This window comes from Meles meles, chromosome 14 (genome assembly GCF_922984935.1).
Source record: "Meles meles chromosome 14, mMelMel3.1 paternal haplotype, whole genome shotgun sequence".
Classification (NCBI taxonomy): domain Eukaryota; kingdom Metazoa; phylum Chordata; class Mammalia; order Carnivora; family Mustelidae; genus Meles; species Meles meles.
This window is the reverse complement of record NC_060079.1, coordinates 10,259,797-10,280,339: the sequence shown is the minus strand read 5'-3', so window position 1 is coordinate 10,280,339 and position 20,543 is coordinate 10,259,797. Positions and strand designations below refer to the sequence as shown.

The 20,543-nt window shown below is 46.6% G+C and overlaps 1 protein-coding gene and 1 long non-coding RNA gene across 4 annotated transcripts in view; one reads left to right on the top strand and one right to left on the bottom strand.

Moving 5' to 3' along the window:
• Positions 1-317: 317 nt before the first annotated feature.
• Positions 318-6,707, bottom strand: PDX1 (pancreatic and duodenal homeobox 1). Its single transcript, XM_045978541.1, has 2 exons — positions 6,157-6,707; positions 318-1,921 (listed from the first exon to the last, which is right to left on the bottom strand). Exons 1-2 carry the CDS (start codon positions 6,557-6,559, stop codon positions 1,476-1,478), a joined length of 849 nt encoding a protein of 282 aa, XP_045834497.1. The 5' UTR covers positions 6,560-6,707; the 3' UTR covers positions 318-1,475.
• Positions 3,799-20,543, top strand: part of LOC123925289 — a 104,793-nt gene continuing 88,048 nt past the window's right edge. For all 3 annotated transcript variants that reach the window (XR_006814941.1, XR_006814939.1, XR_006814942.1), the window contains exon 1: positions 3,799-5,573. This is a non-coding gene — a long non-coding RNA (uncharacterized LOC123925289). The remainder of the gene's footprint in view (positions 5,574-20,543) is intronic.

Sequence of the window (20,543 nt, the reverse complement as noted above, 5' to 3'; positions counted from 1 at the left end):
GTGAGGCAATGGCCCGCAAGGGTGGGAGCGTTCAAGTGGTGTCTTTCTGTGCACAGCAGAGGGAGGGGCAGGGGGCCCCAGAGATCGGAAGCCCACTAAGTCAGGGCCTCTTTGCCCCTAATACAAAACACTGCTGGCCTCGGGGTTCCTAGGGTGGAGACTTTTCTGAAGCAAATTGCCCCCTCTTCCCTGGTTAGTACCAAGGAAATAAATGCTGCTTTAATGAAAAAAGAAAGAAAGAAAGAAAGAAAGAAGAAAGAAAGAAAGAAAGAAAGAAAGAAAGAAAGGGAATCATTGCATGGCAAGAAAATCTGATACAAAGTGAGGGAAATCAGTTTGCGTTTCTTTTCCATGTCATCCATATTTATTGTTTTCCACAAACACCAGCTGAACACAAGGCCCGGACCCTGAAACACTGATGTGGAAACTACAGACCTGGTTGTAAAGAACTCTTAGGTAATTTTATAACTTTAAATAAAAATAACCAGCTTTCAAACTCCCCAACCACGTACATGTTCACCATTTCTAAAGGTGTAGGAATCATACCATCTCTGTGAGTAGTTCCCAAGGTGGGTCAGGCCATGTTGCTCGCCTTTCATACAGCCTGTCCTGTCCTGAGACTAGCAACCAAATCCACATCCTAAAAAGAAAGCTCCAAATAGCTTCAGTTTAGTGATGGCTGGGTGCGTGGGGGGTATCTCCCCCCCCCCAAATCCCTTGCTCTAGACTCATCTCCTAAGTGCCCTCTGGATGTACAGGGACTCTGGCAAGACCTTTATATTTCAGCTCTGCTGTTGCCCAAGCCACCCTTGAAAGATGTCCTCTTCTTTGGAGGAAAGAGATGCAGACAGAAGGAGGTGAGCTGGTGAAGTCTGAGGCTACGCTAAAAAGAATTTTAAAAAAGGAAAAGGAAGACAAAGGAGGAGGAAGTGGAGGAGGAATTACTCTATTTCATGGGCATCGATTTCACTAGGTCTTTGAAACCTTAGAAGTTTCCTTTCAACTATTTCTAAGCTTTAAGGCGGAAGCCTGAGTAAAACTGGCTCTGTTTCAGGACAGATGAAGGTCCTCCATCTAGCTCGCCTGCAGTGTGTTGGGGAGCATTCTAGCTTGTAGTTTCTGTGGTCTTTTGAAGAGCTGGCTTCTCTAAAGAGGTCCATGGTTCTGGAGTGCTGGGACCTGCACAGCAGCAGCAGATGTCGCCAGTCCAACAATATCACCGGAAGAGGCTCCAGGTATTACAGAAAACCTTTCTTCTCCTTCCAGAAGGTCTGCCAGTGTCTCCCCAAGGCGCCCCAATTGGCACAGGCGCCTGAGAACTCGAGTTCTCCCCTTCCGTCCGGGGTGGCCAAGGCAGTTCCTGGCTCCTTGAACAGCTCCGGGGCCAGGGCTGGTTGTCCACACCCAGGGTCCGACCACCGCTCCCCCTCTTTCCCAGTGGTTGAAGCCGGCTGGCCAGGAGGAGCTCCCATCTCTCATCGGGGTTCCTGAGGTCGCAGGGGCGCGACACTGGAGGGCTGCGGTGACGTGCTAAGGCCAGGCGGCAGGCGTCCTTCTCGGGCGGCTGTGGGGACAGCGGGCGGCACAGCACCACCGGGGGGCAGCGAGGGCGGAAGCGCCAGCAGCTCCTCACCGGAGGTCACTGCACAGTCCTGCTCCGGGTCAGCATCCGTGCCACCCCCAGCCGCTGGCCCACAGCTGCGCTTCTTGTCCTCCTCCTTTTTCCATTTCATGCGGCGGTTTTGGAACCAGATCTTGATGTGTCTCTCGGTCAAGTTCAGCATGACGGCCAGCTCCACCCTGCGGGGCCTCGAGATGTATTTATTGAATAGGAACTCCTTCTCCAGCTCCAGCAGCTGCGCACGAGTGTAGGCAGTACGTGTCCGTTTGTTTTCTTCTGGCTCTGCAACATAGGCGCCGCCTGTGGGCAACAGGGCACGTGAGTGGGGTCCCTGGACCCTGGCCGCTCCTGCCCCAACCCCGAAGCCCAACACTTCAGCCCCAACCCTGGGAGCCCTGGTCCTCCCAGGTACTCCGACGACCCTGCGCAAACCTCCTATCCCAGAGCTCAGCCTGGGCTCCTGCAGCCCTTCTCTAGTAAAGGTTGCCTATTTTTTCTTTGCTTTCCTTTCTTTTTTTCTTCCCTTTTCTTAAGATTTTATTTAGTTATTTGACAGAGGGAGAGCGCAAGCAGGGGGGGCGTAAGAGGGAGAGGGAGAAGCAGGTTCCCCACCAAGCAGGGAGCCCGACTAAGGGCTCCATTTGAGGACCTTGGGATCATGACCTGAGCTGAAGGCAGACATTTAACCATCTGAGCCACCCAGGGGCCCAAGGTCGCCTTTTCTTGGAGGTCAAAGCTGTGCGTGCCCTCAGGCTCTCTCTGTGAGCAAGTCTTGGGCTCTGTCAACCAGTGACTTTTCAGTGGGTTCTCCTGGCCAGTGTTTGGGTTGATGGTGATTTAAATGTGCGCACAATAGCTATCTAAACCTACTGGATTGTACAAAGGCAACAAATGCATTTAATGTAAGAATTTTAAAAACCACAGCTTTCTAATGATGATCCACAGTAAGAATACATTTCAGATCACTACCTAGTTCACACACTGACATAGAACTGACACAAAAAAATTCAGGACATACGCAACTGATAAATTATTGAACACTAAAAAAAATTTCTGGACATAAAACCAACCTTTACCACATATGATACTATCTAATAGTAAACTATTGTTTATTATTATTAATATATATAAAAATAGTAAATATATATAGTAAATAGTATATAGTAAATATATTAAAAATATATTAATAGTAAACTGTTGTTTACTATTAAGGTATATTAATAGTAAATAGTAAATATATAGCACATATATATAGCAAATATATATAATTAATAGTAAACAGTAGTTTACTATATAAAAATAATTAATAGTAAACTACTGTTTACTATTAAAATATTAAATATTTACTATTAAAAATAGTAAACTGCTGTTTACCATATAAAAATAATTAATAGTAAACTTTGACTACTTAATTATTATTTTTATATAGTAAACTACTGTTTACTATTAATTATTTTTCTATATTTGCTATAAACTATTGTTTACTATTAATAGACATATTAATAGTAAATAGTAAATATATATAGTAAATAGTAAATATATAAAAATGTTTTTATAAACTATTTTTACTATTTTGTTTTCTAAAAAAGATCTTGGCCCAGGTAACTGATTTCACGATCAACTTATAAGTGCAACCCTCATTGTGAAAAACCTTGAGCTAATAAGAACGCTGAGCTTATGACATATATTGTCACATCTAACCATGTGTTATCTCTCTCTATATATTGTCATAATCATCCCCGACTCAAGAGCTGGTAAATTCTCTATAATTCTCTATAATTGTTTTCATCTCCGCTGGATCTCTGCCCTGGAGAAGAACGAAAACGATTCTGGGCCCTGCGGAATGACCCTGTCAGCCCTGACATCTGCGTCCTGAGCTCCAAATGCTGGAAAGGTGAGTGGGGAGCCTCAGGGGTCGGGTTCCCACTGGGAACGGAGAGCTCTATGGAGGACGCGGTAGTGGTACTCAAAGGCTCAGGCATTCTAGCTCCAAACCCGGATGGCAAGGAAGAAACCGCTGGCCAATTACTCAAATTATCGCCGCACACCTGCTGTTTGCCGCTGTGCTCCAGGCCTTGAGCTTTTTTGCCTTTTCTGCTTGGTACTGACCGACTGCACCCTGCGGTGGAGTTAAGTTCCAACATTCTAGGAAGATGCCTAAGTCTGCTTGTCTTAGGACAGAGTCTGGGATATTTCTCTTGTGATTTTTAGGAAGATTTAGGGAATTGAAAAGCTAGTACAGGTGTGTTTGGGTAGGAGGGTTTCCTCCCAGGCCAAAACGAGGTGCCCAGAACCCAAGGCTGAGGCTTGGGCCAGAGTCAGCAGAGGAGTCCTGGGGAGCATCTCCAGAGGCTTACACTTCTAAGCTTTTCTGGGCACGGGAGAGAAGCAAGGGAGCCTTATAGGAAAGTTAAAAAGGCCCTCCGAGATTCTTAAATTCAATCCACAATTTCTATGGCTCTGGCCCTCTTCTGCTGGGGTCATGGAGGTGCTGTGAGACACTGGGACAGGGTCCACTACCTCAGGAAACCTCTGCTCAGGACAAGTTGGCAGGGGATGAAGGCTGTTGGTGGTGGTATGGAGATGTCAAGAGTCCCCACGTCTGCGCCCTTCTGTAAGGCGCAGGGTGAGGCTGGTTTAGGGACAAGGCCACTAGCGAGGCTTATGCGGTTCATTTTTTAGGTCGATGTTTTCAAAAGTTCCTGTAGTTTTGTTGTTAGTATTCATATCTTTACTACAATGGAAGCCCTTTGACCACGTTACTCTCCTCAGGGGTTTGAAACCCCACTAGGAGTTGGCAGGCACGTTCATGACGCTTGAAGCTCTGCTCGTTCCAGAGTTTTCGGGGAGGACCTCTAGGCCGCAGAAGCACCCTACAGGCGGCGTCCAGGAAAGGGGGTTGGCCCCTTCCCCCGGGGCTGCACTGTAGCAGGTCAGAGGGCTCTAGCAAAGGCCTCTCCCTTGACTCTGCAACCTGAGGTCAGCCTTTCGAGGTTCCCCCCATCCCGGGGCAAGGCCGCCAATTTTCCATCGGATTTTACAATCTGGCTCCTTAGGTGTGCCCGAGCCCAAGCTCCACCAGAGCAGGGTAGGGTGGGGAAGTTACCCGGCTTCAGAATGTTTCAGGTGGGGCCTCCCTAGGAGGGCCGGGAATGCCGGAAATGCGCGTCCTCAGCCCCCACCCTGGGTGGAGGGACCTGGTCCTCCCGCCTCCCAAGAATCCCGTATTTCCCAAGACTCCCCAGCCTCCCGCGGCGGCCGCGCGCGCGCGGCGTAAGTACGCAGAGGCGCCGGACAGCGTCGGGCGCCCCTCTTCCCCTGGGCTGCGGCCTACGTGGAGATGACTGGTGCCGAATTTGGCCCTGTCCTGACTCCAGACCCGGGCCCGCCCGCTCCTCACACCCGGCCTTCGCGAGAAAGTGAACTAGGGGGAGAGGCGAGCTCCGGGGACCCTGGGCGAGCCCGAACCCCACAAGGCTCGCCGGGCTGCACCGGGGGCAGACGGGACTCGGGTTGGGGGGGCGCGCCCCCTCCTGAGGCTCTTTCTCCCTACCCCATGACTACTGGAAGGAAGAGAAAAGCCAGCTACGCGCCATGCAGGTGTGACCACAAGTGGCCGCGGCAAGGAAGCGATAACATTGTGTAGCGGTCGGAACCCGCGGCCAGCTCGCGGCGGGGAAGGGGCCTGGGGGCCGCTCCCCGTCTCAGCCTCCGGACTCCCGGGACGGCCTTCGGTGACACGCCGGCGCCTAGGGCCACGGGGATCCAGTGCTCACGCCTCTCTGAACCGGCTGTGCAAGAAGGGCATCTCCTTCCTCAAACTTACTTGCTGGGAAGCAGCGCGGGGGAGACCCTTTGGAACGTTTCCGTGTGTTCAGAAGTGAACTAGCATCGCAGACGCCTCTCACAGCGGCTTGTCTCCCAGGCTGAGCAACCAGGTCTCGGTTTTGCGGTGAGTACCCCCGCCCCCCGCCCTCCAGCCTCCGAAACCCGGGTTGCCGAACGCCGTAGCAAACTTGGCTGCAGTTTGTCTTTATTGCTTTTCTGCATCCACGGGGAGACTGCCTGCATTCCTGTAATGAAGGCTCCCAAGGCCAGAGGGGGCCCGGGACTCAAAAGGCGTGTCCAGGCCCGGGTCGGAAGCATCCCAGAGCCCTGCTCGGCTTCTCTGACGCTCACTCCGCGAAGTCCTGGCCAGGCGGATCCCCCAGGGGAGGAGGATCCAGAGGGTCTGAAGCCCGGAGCTCGGCCAGGCTTTAGCTTTCTGCGGGTGCGCAGCTGTTGAAGTTCGGTGTACAGGGAAAGAAGGGTTTAAGTTCCCAGGGGGAGAGATGAGTGGAAAGGACGCTCCAAATGAGACCAGAAAGGCACTTTTGTAGGATGGCCTAGTGGGCTCCCTATGTAGTTTAGTCTGATCCAGGGTGCTCCATAGGGGCTGGGAACACGAACGGGTGGAGGGTCCTGGGGAGGTTTGGAGGTAGGGGCAGCCCATTCGAGAGCGGGTAAGGACAAAGGGGGTGGGGAGCCAGGCTTACCTGCCCACTGGCCTTTCCACGCGTGAGCCTTGGTGGACTTCATCCACGGGAAAGGCAGCTGGACGCGGCTGGGCTCCTCCAGGGCTCCTGGCTCAGCTCCATCCGGGAAAGGCCCGGCGGGCTGGTGGGGGAGCGTGAGCTGAGCGGGGAGGTGGTGGAGGTGCGCCACCGCGGAGTCGTCGGCGAGGGGAGGCACCTCGTATGGGGAGATGTCGGGGGGGCTGCCCTGCTCCAGAGCGCCCAGGGTCCCCGGGAACGGGGGCGGCGGCGGCGGCGGGGGCTGGCGGCTCATGTACAGGCACGCAGGGGGACTGGCGCTGAACTCTGGCGCGGGGCCCCGCTGGAACGCGCACGGGTCCTTGTAAAGCTGCGTAGCTGCGTAGTACTGCTCCTCGCTGTTCATGGCTGCCTCCGGGTCTTGGACTCCAGCAGCTGGGAGCTGGAGCCGGCGAGTTGAAGCTGCGCAGCTCTCCCACTCCCGGCGCCACCCTTGCTCGCTTTGACAGCTCCGCTCTGCTCACGGAGGGAACCCGCCACCGGCGGGGACTGTCGGGCCGGCCGCCGCGCCATAGGCTCCGCTGTGCCCCACGTGGCTCAGCCTGGGGCCATTATTGGCCTGGCCGACTGCCTTAAGAAGCAAGGCCCAGGTACCCAAGAGCACCTGCATTTGTTTCAATTTTCTCTCTCAGCTGAGTTTACCGCACGCACCTGTATGCGCAGCTGGCAGGGCTGTGTAAAGTGGAACACCCATGAAAATATGAAGATTTACATTCAGTTATAGAAATATAGTCTCATCATACTTTGATCTATTTTCCTTGTTCGATAATGTATCGATTAATATAATTTATAAATATGCTTATGCCGAGATTGTGTATTGAAATTTCTCTTTAACTGTTAGGGTATACGGTCAAAAAAGTTTACAGACCCAACCTCTGTAGGTCCGAAGCAGCTGGTCTTATTTTGTTTATGAAATTTGTACACAATCACAGTGATGTCAGTGAGGTAACTACATAAAGATTTCAGCATGTTGCATTTTTTTAAATCTGTGGCCGTGCGCGGGGGACTTCTGGAGTGTAAACTGTAATTTCAGAATCGTTCACGGTGGCTTTTTAATTTTTTTTAATCTGAAGGACATTTTAATTTTGATTATGGGAAATTGGGGTTCATTTGGCCAACTCAGTGCAGTTTCTTAATGTGGCGGCTGTGGTGCGGGGAAAAGTAGCGTCACCCCTTGTGGCCGGGAGGAGGGGACGGGTTGGCACGAGGTTTCCAGATCCGTAATGGCTTTTCCACGGATCCTGACACCCAGCCCGGATCTGTCAGCTGGAGAACCCGTACTCCAGCGTCGGACTGAAATAAGGCAGGTCCGAGAGAGGAGGGAAATGTTTAGAAAAGAATTTAAAACGCTGCGTTTTTCTGACAGCGTCAATCTGGGGCTTCCACTGGTTCGGTAACTTCTGGGTGTTCTGGGGCCCTCATTTAAATAGGACGATTAAATAAGACCAGACGATTCTGACAGACTATCTCTGGGTCGCAGTGGCACCCAAGCCGTGGCCTGGACATGACCAACGCAGCCGACCCTTCTGCCCAGGGCGTTCTAAGTGGCCTTGGACCAGGTCCTGCCAAAAGGACCAGATTCCTCAAAGCAACATGAAGGGTTTTAGGAAAATTGGACATATTTGCAGAAAAGCCTTGGCAAGAGGGACGTGAACCACCAGGAATCATTAAGGGGAAATCACCGCAATCTGGCTTTGCCAAACCAGAGACTACAGCCAGCCCTTCACGAGGAAGATTTTAATATATTTTTTCCTTGTGGAAATATGGGTTTTAAATGCATACGGTTTGAGTGCGCTACTCTGAAATACTCTTTTTCATTAAAACCCCAAAACCAGTTGGGAATTTGGACTTCCTCTGCAGATCCCTTGCCGTGTGCGACGCAGGTGCGGACTCAGCATTTGCGTTTAGAAAAGTGCTAAGCACCCCGTGGCCCGCGCCTGGGCGGCGACGCACGCAGTCCCGGCCTTTTTGGTGCCCGCGCTCGAGACTGAGGGAAGCGGGTTAGGTGTGGGGGAGTTCCGGCGATTTCTTCAGGGAAAAGGGCCACCTGCGGCCCTAGGGGCCGGGGAGAAAAAGGCGGTGGGACGCGCGCACTTAATCTCTGAGCGTCCGCGTCAATGAATCCATTGTTGGCGGCGGCTGCGGAGGACCAGACGCTATCGCCCGGCCGCGAGTGACCGCATCGATCAGCAGGCAGGGCCTGAGGGGGGTTGCCCGGCCGCAGCGTGTTGACCCTCGGAGATAATCTGCCAAGTCGCTGCGGGTTGACTTGGCGACGCGGTTATGAGCCGGCGGCGAGCTCCGCTTGGGACAAAGATCGGCCACCTTCCTCCCCACCAACTCTTCCCTTCTTCCCCTCCCCCCTGGGCAACTCCGGACTCAGTCCGCAGACTGCCCCCCTCCTCCCTCGCTCCCCGCCTCCCCGCCACCCCCGACACAGAGTGTTTATTTTGCACTTCTCGTCTAATTGCACATTTCTGTAAATTGGTCTCCATTTCGATGCTTCATTTGCTCGCATTTAATATTTTTGCTCGGCCCTGCAGAAAGAAAAGAGGCGCTCAGCAGAAAGCAAATCCGCCTACCGCGCTCTCTGGTAAAATAAAAACCCGGAGCCCCGGACTGAACAAAAACGTGGGGGAAGGGGCGGGCGTGCAGAAGGTGTTCCGTGGAGGTGCGTTCTCACTTTCACAATTAGCATTGTCTGCTGCTCACTACCTAAGCAAGTGACCCAGGAAACGAGTCAAACAGCCATTGATTACGGTGGGACAAAGCCAACAGGGTTTTTGGATTGGCTAATTATAACGTATAGCCATAGAAAACGCACCCCGCACAACCTTCCATTGAGCAAGAGCGTGTATTGTATTTCTGCTGTGGATATAGTTCGTGGTATCATAAAATCGCCAAGTCCATTACAGGTGAAATGCGTTTCCGCTTCAAATCCCCGCTGACGCCTGCGCCCCTCTCGCCTCCCACAGGCTCAGGAGCGATACTGAGCCATTAGGCGAGCGCCTTCCCGAGCCATTTAACAGCAGCTCTTATGGATAAATAAACAAAAAAGGCTGTAAACCAATTATAGTGTGGACAGTGAAAAAGTCGTTTATTAGCAGGACGTCTTGATAGCCCTCGCAGATACTGGAGGTCCTCGCTTGCTCTCTTCCCCCTTTCCCTTCTGGAGACACAGTTTGCGCCCCCGAGAACAGGTTATCTTGTTCTTGGTCAGTGGCTGAGTCTTCCAAGCATGCCAAGGGCTGAATTTAAGTTGGTGGTAAGAATTTTTAAGCCACTGTATTCCACTCCAAGGGGGAAGAAATCATAGATGAACCTCACTTAACTCCAAAGATATGTTTATAATGACTTTGTGTGGAATTTAATTTATTAGACCATATTTGTTTTTATAATTAACTTGCTGTTAAAAATAAAAGTTACACTATATCCTGAGTGGGAACACTAAAGCAAACAATGTGCTGTAAGTAATGAGACTACTCCTTCCGTAGTTAACTTTGAATTTTTGTACACGAGTCTTCCTTTTTTTTTTTTTTAAAAGATTTTACTTATTTATTTGACAGAGATCACAAGTAGGCAGAGAAGCAGGCGGGGGTGGGGGGTGGGGGGGTGGGGAGGGGGAAGCAGGCTCCCCACTGAGCAGAGAGCCAACTCAGGGCTCCATCTCACAAGACCCTGAGATCAGGACTTGTGCCAAAGGTAGAGGCTTAACCCACTGAGCCACCAGAGCGCCCTGAGCCTTTCCTTCAATGGGCACTTAAGCTGTTTCTTATTTCCCCAGGGCAAATCCTTCTTCTCTCCTTTGCCTCCAGGATTTCCTGAGTCTGGTACCTAGGTCTGAGAGGGCCAAGGGTAACGTTCAGAAAAAAAAAACTCCAAGGGTGCCTGGGTGGCTCAGTGGGTTAAAGCCTCTACCTTCGGCTCAGGTCCTGATCCCAGGGTTCTGGGATCAAGCCCTGTGTCTGGCTCTCTGGTCAGCAGGGAGCCTGCTTCCTTCCCTGTCTCTCTGCCTACTTGTGATCTCTTTCTGTCAAATAAATAAATAAAATCTTAAAAAAAGAAAGAAAAAGAAAAATACTCCAGACTTTGAATCAAAGGCTTTCCACACATTCATGGGGCAAACTAACAAAAATGGACAGTTAAAATTATTTTCCAGAAAATTTAGCACCATCCCCCATTGTGTGTAGGTAGATCCAGGCTGAAAATGTAAATTAGTTGGTCAGTTGTCTTGTCCTCGACCTCGCTGGCTCTCTTTAGCATGAGAGAGGAGTAGAAGGGGCAGCAGGTCAGACTCTGTGTATCCAGGACTGTGCACTGCCCCTTTGCCCGACTGCTCAGTCCTCTCTCACAGGAGTCGGCTGGCAGACACCAGCTCTTTCCACCTGTTTTTGTTTAATCCTGAGGCCCTTAGTTTACTTTGCAGCTGAAAGGAAAAGTGTGAAAGGAAGTTGGCATTCCAGAGTGTCTAAGGCCCCCTGCTTGCTCTTCTCCAGGCATCCCCATGGCTGCCCTTGTGGTTCCCATCCCTTTGGCTGGCTTTCCCAGGTTCCCATCTCTGTCCTATCATCCAAATGTGCATTCTCCCAAAAAACCCCAGTCCTGGCCATTCTTTTCTCTTCTTCATCACCAGCTTCTTCCTTCCACTGAAATTCCCCCCCCTTCTTTTTTTCCTCTACCCCTCCTCCTATCACTGACTGTTTCCTATGACTAACCCTTTGTTCTCCTGGGAAACTCTCCTTACTTCCAGGAACCCAAAGGAGGCTTGACTCACCTTTCCTGGCCATTCCAGCTGCCTTCCTGAACCATCCCGCATTTCACATGGTTTATTAGTTGTCAGGCCAAATATTTTTAGTAATATTTACTTTAATCAATAAATGCTGCTATATGGCCCTGTATATATGGATGTCTGCAATCTCTTGGAGTGACAGAAACTCAGTAGAAGAAATGTGTTCTGGATTTGGTATAACACGGGAAACTCTTAGGAGCTGCATATACCCATCTTCCAAATCTAACCTTGCCCCGCACAAGCTGTGTGTCCCTGGCAAGTTATATACCTCCGCTTAGCCTCTCTGTCCTTATTTGTAAAATGGAAACAATATACTGCCCCATAAAGTACACCCACTGTAGATAGTAATAACAGCAGCAAACACGGGGAGCCAGGCAGAGGCACATTTGCTAATCCTCACTAAAATCCCATGAGGTAGGTCCTATTATTCCTATTTTGCTGTGCAGTACACTGAGGCATTAAGACGTTAGGTAACTTGCCCAGAATCGCACAGCCTCGATCCAAGCTGAGGAGATCTGGCTTTAGATGCGACACTATCCTGTCTCGCTATGTAGTAGACAATGAAGACATTTTAAAAAAATTATTTTTGTGAGAATTAGACAAAATGTCTAAAGTCCCTGGCTCTGCACAGGCACTGAAAAAACGGTCAAGTCTTCCTTTTTTCCCCCAGTATTGCTTTTAATGCATCCATAAGTATCTAACTATGGATCATTAATGCAGCCAGAAGAATGGCAGAACTATTACCACAAGTCCATGTTTAAGGGCATTGCCAGGCCGATAGACCTAGAAAGGTATATTCAGAAACTCCCTGTCTTTTAAGGGAATGGGCCCCAAAGTGGGGCTCTGCTTTAAGTGGGTAGAGGAGGTGGGGAGCACTGGATGGCACTTGCTCCTGCCAGCCCTCCACGTACACCCAGAGAGAGAAACAGGTGTGAGGGAGATACAGGGCTTCCCCTTTAATCCAAGAAAGCCCTGAAGAGAAGATTTAAAGGGGGGGGGGATGTGAACTAACCACAGTTGAATACACTGTTTCTATCCCAGGAGATCTGGAATTCAGCATCCAAGCAATGTCTTATAGCCAGAGGGCACTCCCCCACTGTATTTTCCATGGTTCTTCCATTTCCAGGTTGGAGATGAGACTATTATCATAAACCCTCAAGTGGCTTGGGAAGGAAGGGAGCAGTTCTGGAGTCTGGGTCAGAGCAGTCCCAGAATCCTGCTCCATTCCTGCTTTTCCCAGATAAGGAAGGTGGTCGTGTGCAACCCTGGTCTTCTTTGGAAAGATCCAGAAACGCCCCTGTCAAAGTGATTCCTCTGCATATCCCTTGAATTTAAGACCAATAGAGAAGTGTTAAAATTAGAAATCTGTGTGGATTAAAGGGGGGGAGTCAGCTCTACGTAGGGTATAATCATTCCGTCTCCTGCAGTAATGAAAATAAAGGCAGATTGTTTGACCGTGGTCTCAAATTCATTGAATTTTCCTATTAGTAATTCTTCCTATGGTAGATGTCTTATCTGCCAACAGGGTATTGTTGTACAGAGAGAAACCGTATTTGAAGAAACTTATTTTGTGTATTTTCTCCAATCACATATTGTAACACCTTTAAGCAAATCCCACAAGGTACAGATTTCTACTAACCAATGAAGTAACAGAGATTCATAGGGTATTGTTTTTGGAAGTGTGATTCATGAACTATGTGTATTAAAATCAATAAGATGCTTATAGAATGTAAGTAGCTTACTCTCAGACCTACTGAATAACCCTATGTGGGACGTAGTGAGACTTGGGAATCTACATTTTACTTGTACCCAAGTTCCTTTTTTAAAAAGAGTTTATTTATTTGATAGAGATCACAAGTAGGCAGAGAGGCGGGGGTGGGGGGGGTGGGGGAGGGAAGCAGGCTCCCTGCCGAGCAGAGAGCCCGATGCGGGGTTGGGGTGGTGTGGGGGGTGCCTGATCCCAGGACCCTGGGATCATGACCTGAGCAGAAGGCAGAGGCTTAACCCACTGAGCCACTCAGGCACCCTAGCCAAGGTCACTCTTAAACACTATGAATTGAGAACAACAACAGGAAACAAACCCTTGAGCTATAATTTACTTGATAGATGGAGACTCATAGGTGCTCTCAAAGAACAAACGTTCTTTAAGCATGAACATTCAAATAATAACACACCTCTCTATGTCACAAGGTTGTTGTAAGGTTTAAATAGAGGAAATGTATGGGAAAATGCCTAAGTCCATGCAGAAAAGCATGTTATTTGAAACTCTACATGGGCAAACCACATACAAATCCTGGACATTTTCACAGTAGGTTACAAATCCTGAACCTTTTCAGGTTTTCCTTCTGTCTTACACGTCCATTTTTGCTTTAAGTAACTGAACATTTAGAAAGGTTCAGCATGATCTGCTTTATCATTATACCTCTCCCCCTGAGCTCTTTGGAAGCAGTGGGACTTTCCTTGGGATGTTAATGTGTGTGGCTCCACTGTGGGCTCAGCAAAGCTGAGCTGAGCTTTTCCAGCTACAGTAGCTAACACGTAAGGGCAAATAAAGCGAGGCAATAAAACCAAAGCAAATTGATTCATCTCTAGGCAGTACCATTATAACTTGTGTCTTAATGCCATATTCTCTCTACACTGAACATAACCAAATAGCTTCCTTTAAAGGTAAATGAATTTTATATAATTTGTGGCTAATTCCATTTAATTCTGCCCACATGAGCATGTGATAAGGGAATGTTACACGGGTTAACAACAACAGGCTAAAAGGGGCATTCAGAAGGAGACCAATATTTGATTTCCAAGTGCTCTGGCTCAGCGCTGAGAAATCCAGATTACTATGAGTGTGTTGGTTTCTTGGTTATTTGCTTTCTGTGCTCCTAGCTCCTGAGTAAAGGGCAGTGAGAAAACACTAGGATCCCATCTGTCACAACGAGGCTAGTTACAACAAAAATAACGACTCCTTTTTATAAAATCATTCTTGGTCTAACAAACTCCCTTCGGACTGGAGGGAATCAGGAAGAGTAAAAATAATAGAATCAATAACAACTTTGTTATCTAGTAACTTAAACAACCCTTGCCTGCTGGGATAGCAGAACAGGCTTTCTTATCTTGGAAACAGGAAAACTTTCTGGATAGTAAATTATTTTTTACGAAATATTTCTAACTGGATTAGGTTTCTAGAGAAAGTGACTAAGGTAGGAACCATGCCAAATTCTAATCAGTTACACACAATATTTTAAAACATGGGAAAGACTTTGCATCTTTAAATCTAATATGTATTACTTCTTCTTTTTACTTAATAAAACATCGAGTGTTGTACAATTATTGGAATAGTAAAATGTACTCAATTATTAGAGAATTGGGAAATTAATTGGGAAATTCTCATTTAAGTGTCTGGATCATCTGGTCAACTTGATTTTTGTTCCTATGCCAGTACTTGTCTATATCAGTACTTGCCTGCTGCTGTGGTCTTCTGAGCACTTTCATAAACCACACTTGAGTCTTCAGACTCAGGAAATGTTTTCTCCATTGAATGATCTGTCTGTCTAATAGCAGGGAGTGGGTCTGGTTTGATTTGGGTTCCATGTTGATTTCTTTGTCTGTAGTGATGACTCAGTTCAAGAGTTATGAAATGTATCCTGTTTTGAAGAGAACCATCTCTCCCACAGTCCAGGTGTTTGTAACAGCAACTCAGTAGATGGTACACACAGCATAGAGATTGTCCTGATCTGGTTCATTCAGATACTTGAAGGAAAAGGCGAAGCTGAGGGGCTTAAATTATCAAGTTAATCTGTGTTACTGGTTCTACTCACATCCAAGTTCGTCTCTTGTATGCTGACAGTTTGGTGCAGACATAGTCATTTCATATTTCATTGTCTCTCTAACACCTTATACAGGATGTTCTTAGAGTCTGTATACACAGGCAACTCTGCATACATAATATTTTGTATTCCATGTGTACAGGGTATAATATTATCTATGTATCCTGTATCAGGGCCAACCTGTATATAAGTTGACCTAATTTTTCTTCTTGCAGAAGAGGCCTAAGGTTTAATTTAGGGAAAGAAAGCCTTTTCTCTCTTTACTAATGCGTATTGTAAAACATAATCAATCAGTGTTGTCTGCTTCATTTACAAAGCAATTTATTAGACTCTGCCAACACGGTCACAGTCAAACCTTGACGTTTCCAAAAGTTGGAGTTAGAGATTGCTATGAATCCAGATAAACAGCACTGTTTTCTTACCTTCCCAGCAAATTTCGACAGGTGATAACAAAAAGGCAAACACAAGTCTCTAACCCCTCGCCTGCTGTTATCTGTCTCCCGGCTTGTAATTACACAGGATTTGGAGTTTTCTCAAGAGAGTGGAGTGACACTGTTTACCTTTTTGTATTTATGTGACCAGTAGCCAAACTTAAATATAATAACTAGGGAAATTCAGTAAAGAGAAACACTGAGTGGGAAAGCGTCGGGTTTTCTCTCTTTCTCCTGCTGTGTTGCCTTACGAATCTCTTCCCTGCAGGTCCTGGGGCCATTTTTGGAAAGAATACTGATCTTTATTCCACCTACTACTTATAATATTCTACTACTATAATATTCTATAATTTTGTTCTGGTTACTGCTTGATGGGAGGGGAGAAAAGAACTGGAGATGGTTTATGTACATTTCAGCTGAAAAAATAACTGAACGAAGTTGAGTGGTGTTTCAACAGTTTTGTTTGCTTTTTAGTAAAAGGTGGTGGGATGGTCTTGAGAAGTAGATTGGCACGGCCTGACCTGTTCCTTATTCCTCATCCAATTCATCTAATTCAAGCTTCCTTTCTTAAAAAATTGTTCACCTTCTAAAATAATCACTGGTAAGGGCAATAGAAGTAACTAGGAGCTTAGCACCAAATTTTGCACAAAACTCTCTTATCTTTCAAGTTACTAGATATTTCAAACATTTCAACTCTTTTCTCTCACTCTCTCCATCCATAAGGACCCCTAAAGCCTGCCTTTTTTTTTTAAGATTTTATTTATTTATTTGACAGAGAGAGAGATCACAGGTAGGCAGAGAGGCAGGTAGAGAGAGAGGGGGAAGCAGGCTCCCTGCTGAGCAGAGAGCCTGAAGTGGGGTTCGATCCCAGGACCCTGAGATCATGACCTGAGCCAAAGGCAGAGGCTTAACCTACCGTGAGCCAGGCAGAGGCTTAACCTACTGAGCCACCCAGGTGACTCTGAAGCATGTCTTCAGTTTACATCACGGAGTCATTACAGTTCTTTCTTACTTGGTGCCTAGAATGGATATACTCTGCTACAACAGGTAAGCAAAGATACTAAAGCCATAGTTCTGACTTTGTTGTTTTAGTCAAATAGCTCTTTCAGATTGTAATGAATGCTATGGATCATTCCCCCAGAAAAACGCACAAATGTGTAAGGACACAAAATTCTGCAGGAGATTTTAGGAAATTCATAGCCCTCTGCCTCCCCAGCCCTTCCTTGTCTGTCTGTGCCAGGCAAGGTTTACCTGGAGCCAATCTATGCTCAACTCAAGATTTTTACCTCTACTTCTAGATTTGGGTTGGATGGTCTGGAACTTTACAAAAGTTGCTTCTTTGTAAATATTCACTATGATCATTGTTTGTTTATTTGATTGGGCTTTCATGAAATGTACAGAGGACTTACAGACTGGACAGTCTTTGCTCAACTCTCTGACCATACTCACCTACTCTGCAGGGATAATAAACATAATGAGGTCGAATGGCGAGTTTAGAAGAGGTGAAGTTATCTTTCTCTTTTTAGCATTTTAAATTAATTATTTATTTTTTGGAAATTATATTTCTAAGAGCATTAGGAATTCACAGACTTACAGATGCATGGAATTTTGACATTGATCTGTTGCCATATGTGTATGGTAGCTTGGCTTCAGATTGTTCTTCTCTTACTCCTTTCAATAAACTCTTATTTAAATGTCTTCTCTGTGCCAGACACTATGGCAGGCTTTGAGGATATAACAGAATGAGACATGATGTCTACCCTGGAGGCCTTAGGTTCTATCGGAGGGAAGGAACAAGCACATAAACATACACAGTGAAGAACTCCAGATGCCCTGAAAATGTGGCTTTTCTGCTCTTATTGGAAGGCCATGACGGTGTTAGTGACATAGAGACAATCAGGCTTTCCCCTGTGGTCTATTTCTAACTATTTCCTGAAAGCAGATAGGGTATGGTCTGGCTTCGTTACTTACTAGCAGTCTGACTTTGGGCTTTCCGTTGACCAGTGTTTCAGATTCCTCATCTACTGGATGGCAGCGTGGTGAGTGGCTAAAAGCATAGCTCTGGAGTAGGACTACTTTGATTTGAATCTCAGCATCACTACTTATTAGTTGTGTGATCTTGGGTAAGACCCTTAACCTCTCTGTGTCTGTTTACTTTTATGTAAAATGGGAATAATCATAATACCTACCACATAGAATTGTACCCCATGAGTTAACAATATGCGGGAAGCACTCTGAAAAGAAGTTATATATAGGGCGCCCGAGTGGCTCAGTTAGTGGAGCAGTTGCCTTCAGCTCAGGTCATGATCCTGGAGTCCTGGGATCGAGTCCCACGTCGGGCTTCCTACTAGGTGGGGAGTCTGCTTCTCCCTCTGACCTCTCCCCTCTCGTGCTCTCTCTTGCTCAAATAAATAAATAAAATCTTTTTTTTTAAAGAAGTTATATATAGAGTGCCTTGCTCTTCATTCATTCATTCATTCATTCATTCATTCATTCTTAACAAGTATTTATGGAATGTGACTTTGTGCCACACACTGTGTTAGGTATTGGGGATGCCGTAGTAAAGAGGTAGAATCTGCTTTAAGGAAACCTCTAGTCTGGTAGGGAAGTCAAGCAGCTAGAGAGGAAATCTAAATGTAGGATCTCTGTGACGGAGACAAAGATAGGTTCTGATAACAGGTAGACCCTGATAACAAGAGGGCATGCCTGAATCTAGGGATGCTTTCCTTCCTGTTTTATTAATCCCCTAGCTAAGGCACACGCCTTCAGATCTTTAGGATTTTTCTCACAATTTTTTTAAGAAACAAAAAAAAATCATTAAAAAACATGTAAAATTGACCATTTACACATTTCTAAGAATACAGTTTAGTACTACTAAGTAGATTCACATTGTTGCGTAACCCAATCTCCTTTTCATCTTTCATCTTTCAGAGCTGAAACTGTATACCCATTAAATGACTGCTCCCCATCGCTCTGCCTTCCTGGCCCCTGGCAGCTACCTCACAGGATTTTATAGTTCCCATGCATGTTCTTCATCACCTTAAGTTCTCACGGTGTTGTCATTATAATTACTGTCAGTAAGACGTTGTTTTCTATCATGGCTTTCACCTGGCCAAAGACTTTCCTCCAAAATAATTCTGCTTTTCCTGTTGCTACTGCTGTTTTCTGGAATTTTGTGAATCCGTGAACTTTGTTTCTTCTAGAAAATAAGTTGCTATAAATTGAGCAATGTTCTAGGAACAGGTTTGTTCATCCCTGGGCTAATGGCATTGACTGAATGCTCATTGTTTGGTCATCCCTGAGTTCATCTTTGTAGGAGAGGACTGAGGAAGTGGAAGGCAGCAAGAAACCTCTGTTTCACATAAGTCAAAGGAAAACAAATGAGTGAAGAAACACACTCACATATACCTGTACACATGTCTTAGAAACATTTATTTAAGTACCCAACTTTTTATATCACATATATCAAACAGGATAAGAGCAGTGTTTTAGGAATATGAACATGGCAGCATGAAGTATGGGCTAAATGTATTTTTTTTCAAGATTTTATTTATTTTTTTGATCCCAGGACCCTGGAGTCATGACCTGAGCTGAAGGCAGATGCTTAACGACTGAGCCACCCAGGCGCCCCATGGGCTAAATATTTTTTTATTTTTATTTTTTTAGTGAGGGAAGCATGGCAGAGGGAAAAAGACTCTTTTTTTAAAGTTTTTATTTATTTATTTATTATTTATTTGACAGAGAGAAAGAGAGTGAGATCACAAGTAGGCAGAGAGGCAGACAGAGAGAGAGGGGGAAGCAGGCTCCCCACTGAGCAGAGAGCCTGATTCAGGGCTCAATCCCAGGACCCCGAGATCGTGACCTGAGCTGAAGGCAGAGGCTTAACCCACTGAGCCACCCAGGCACCCTGGGAAAAAGAGTCTTAAACAGGCTCCATGCCCAGCACAGAGCCTAGTGCAGGGCTTGATTTCACAACCTTGAGATCATGAGCTGAGCTGAAATGAAGAGTTGGACACATAACTGACTGAGCCACCCAGGCATCCTGGGAATATGGAGTTTAGACTTGCAGTGGACATGGAGAAGAAGGGGCAAATCTACACGCAACAGTGGGAATGTGATAGAAGTTGGTGAGCTGTTGAATAGGAAGGAAAGAAGGCAGCGTAGGAGACTGGAACCAACATTTGTTGGACTCTGACTCTGTGCCAGGGCCTGCCTGGGCCCTCTGCCCATAGGATCTCATTTATATTTTATGACATTCGTCTGTGTTAAGTATTATTGCCCCCATTTTACTATTGAAGAAGCAGAGGTTCAGAAAGGTTGACTAGCTTGACCAAAGTCATATGATTAACAGCTGGTTGAGTCTGTATTACCCCAGAATTGGACTCTAAAATCTGTGCTCTTTTATTATTAATGTGGCTTCAAGGCTGCCTGTTAGGGAGACTGAAAACATGGTTTTACTGTGGACAAAGTAGAATTGATAGAGGGACCAGTTTTCAGGGAAAGATAATAATATGCTGAATTTAGGATGAAGTTGGACAATGTAAATTTAAGAGGCTTGCAACCATTTGGAGGCCTCAGTCTAAGCGAAAGCACAGGGCTGGCCATGTGGGGCCATACGTGTTGATTGGCTTATTGAAAGATTGACTAAAAGAGAGCCATGGATAAATTCTTGAGGATATCCCCTCTTAGAGGACAGAAAAGAGAAAGAAGAATCCATAAAGTCAGTAAAGGAAAGTTCATGGGACTGTGATTTGGTAGAAAAACAGTACGTGTGCTTCAGTATGGAAAAGTGTGAGGAAAAACAGAGGGTTCCAGATTGTCAGTCATGATTCAGGAAAGTCATTTAAGAGTTCTGGGTAGAGGAGTGTACATACCTAATTTTAGTGCAAGTACCATGATTTGTCTAATGTCATTGACTTTTGCTTTATACCCACATCCATTAGGTTCCCAATTTCTGTTCATTCTTCCTCTTAAATAACTCTTGAATTGGCCTTTCCCTAGTGTCCTTGGGCACTGCCGTGGTGGAGACTGGGTCTCACCCAGGCTCCTGTGACAGGTGTCCATCAATGTTCCCTGTTGCCTGCTTCTTTTATAATTTTCTTACTCTAAAAGTCTGTGTTCTCTACTGCATGTAAAATCAAACTCCTTAGCAAAGTCCAATGAGTGCTTCAATTTGACACCAATCCTGTCTTCAAGCTGCCTTTCCCTCTCCCAAGCACCAAATACTAATTAAACAGTCATTCTCTGTATCTCCTGGGGCAACCTGCCCTCACATCCTGCCTCTCC

Excerpts from the sequence above, each read along its gene's own strand:
- PDX1 (XM_045978541.1), bottom strand. The coding sequence starts at position 6,559 with ATGAACAGCGAGGAGCAGTACTACGCAGCTACGCAGCTTTACAAGGAC. Across the intron at positions 1,922-6,156 it reads GTGGAAAGGCCAGTGGGCAG|GCGGCGCCTATGTTGCAGAG; the intron begins GTAAGCCTGGCT and ends TGTTGCCCACAG.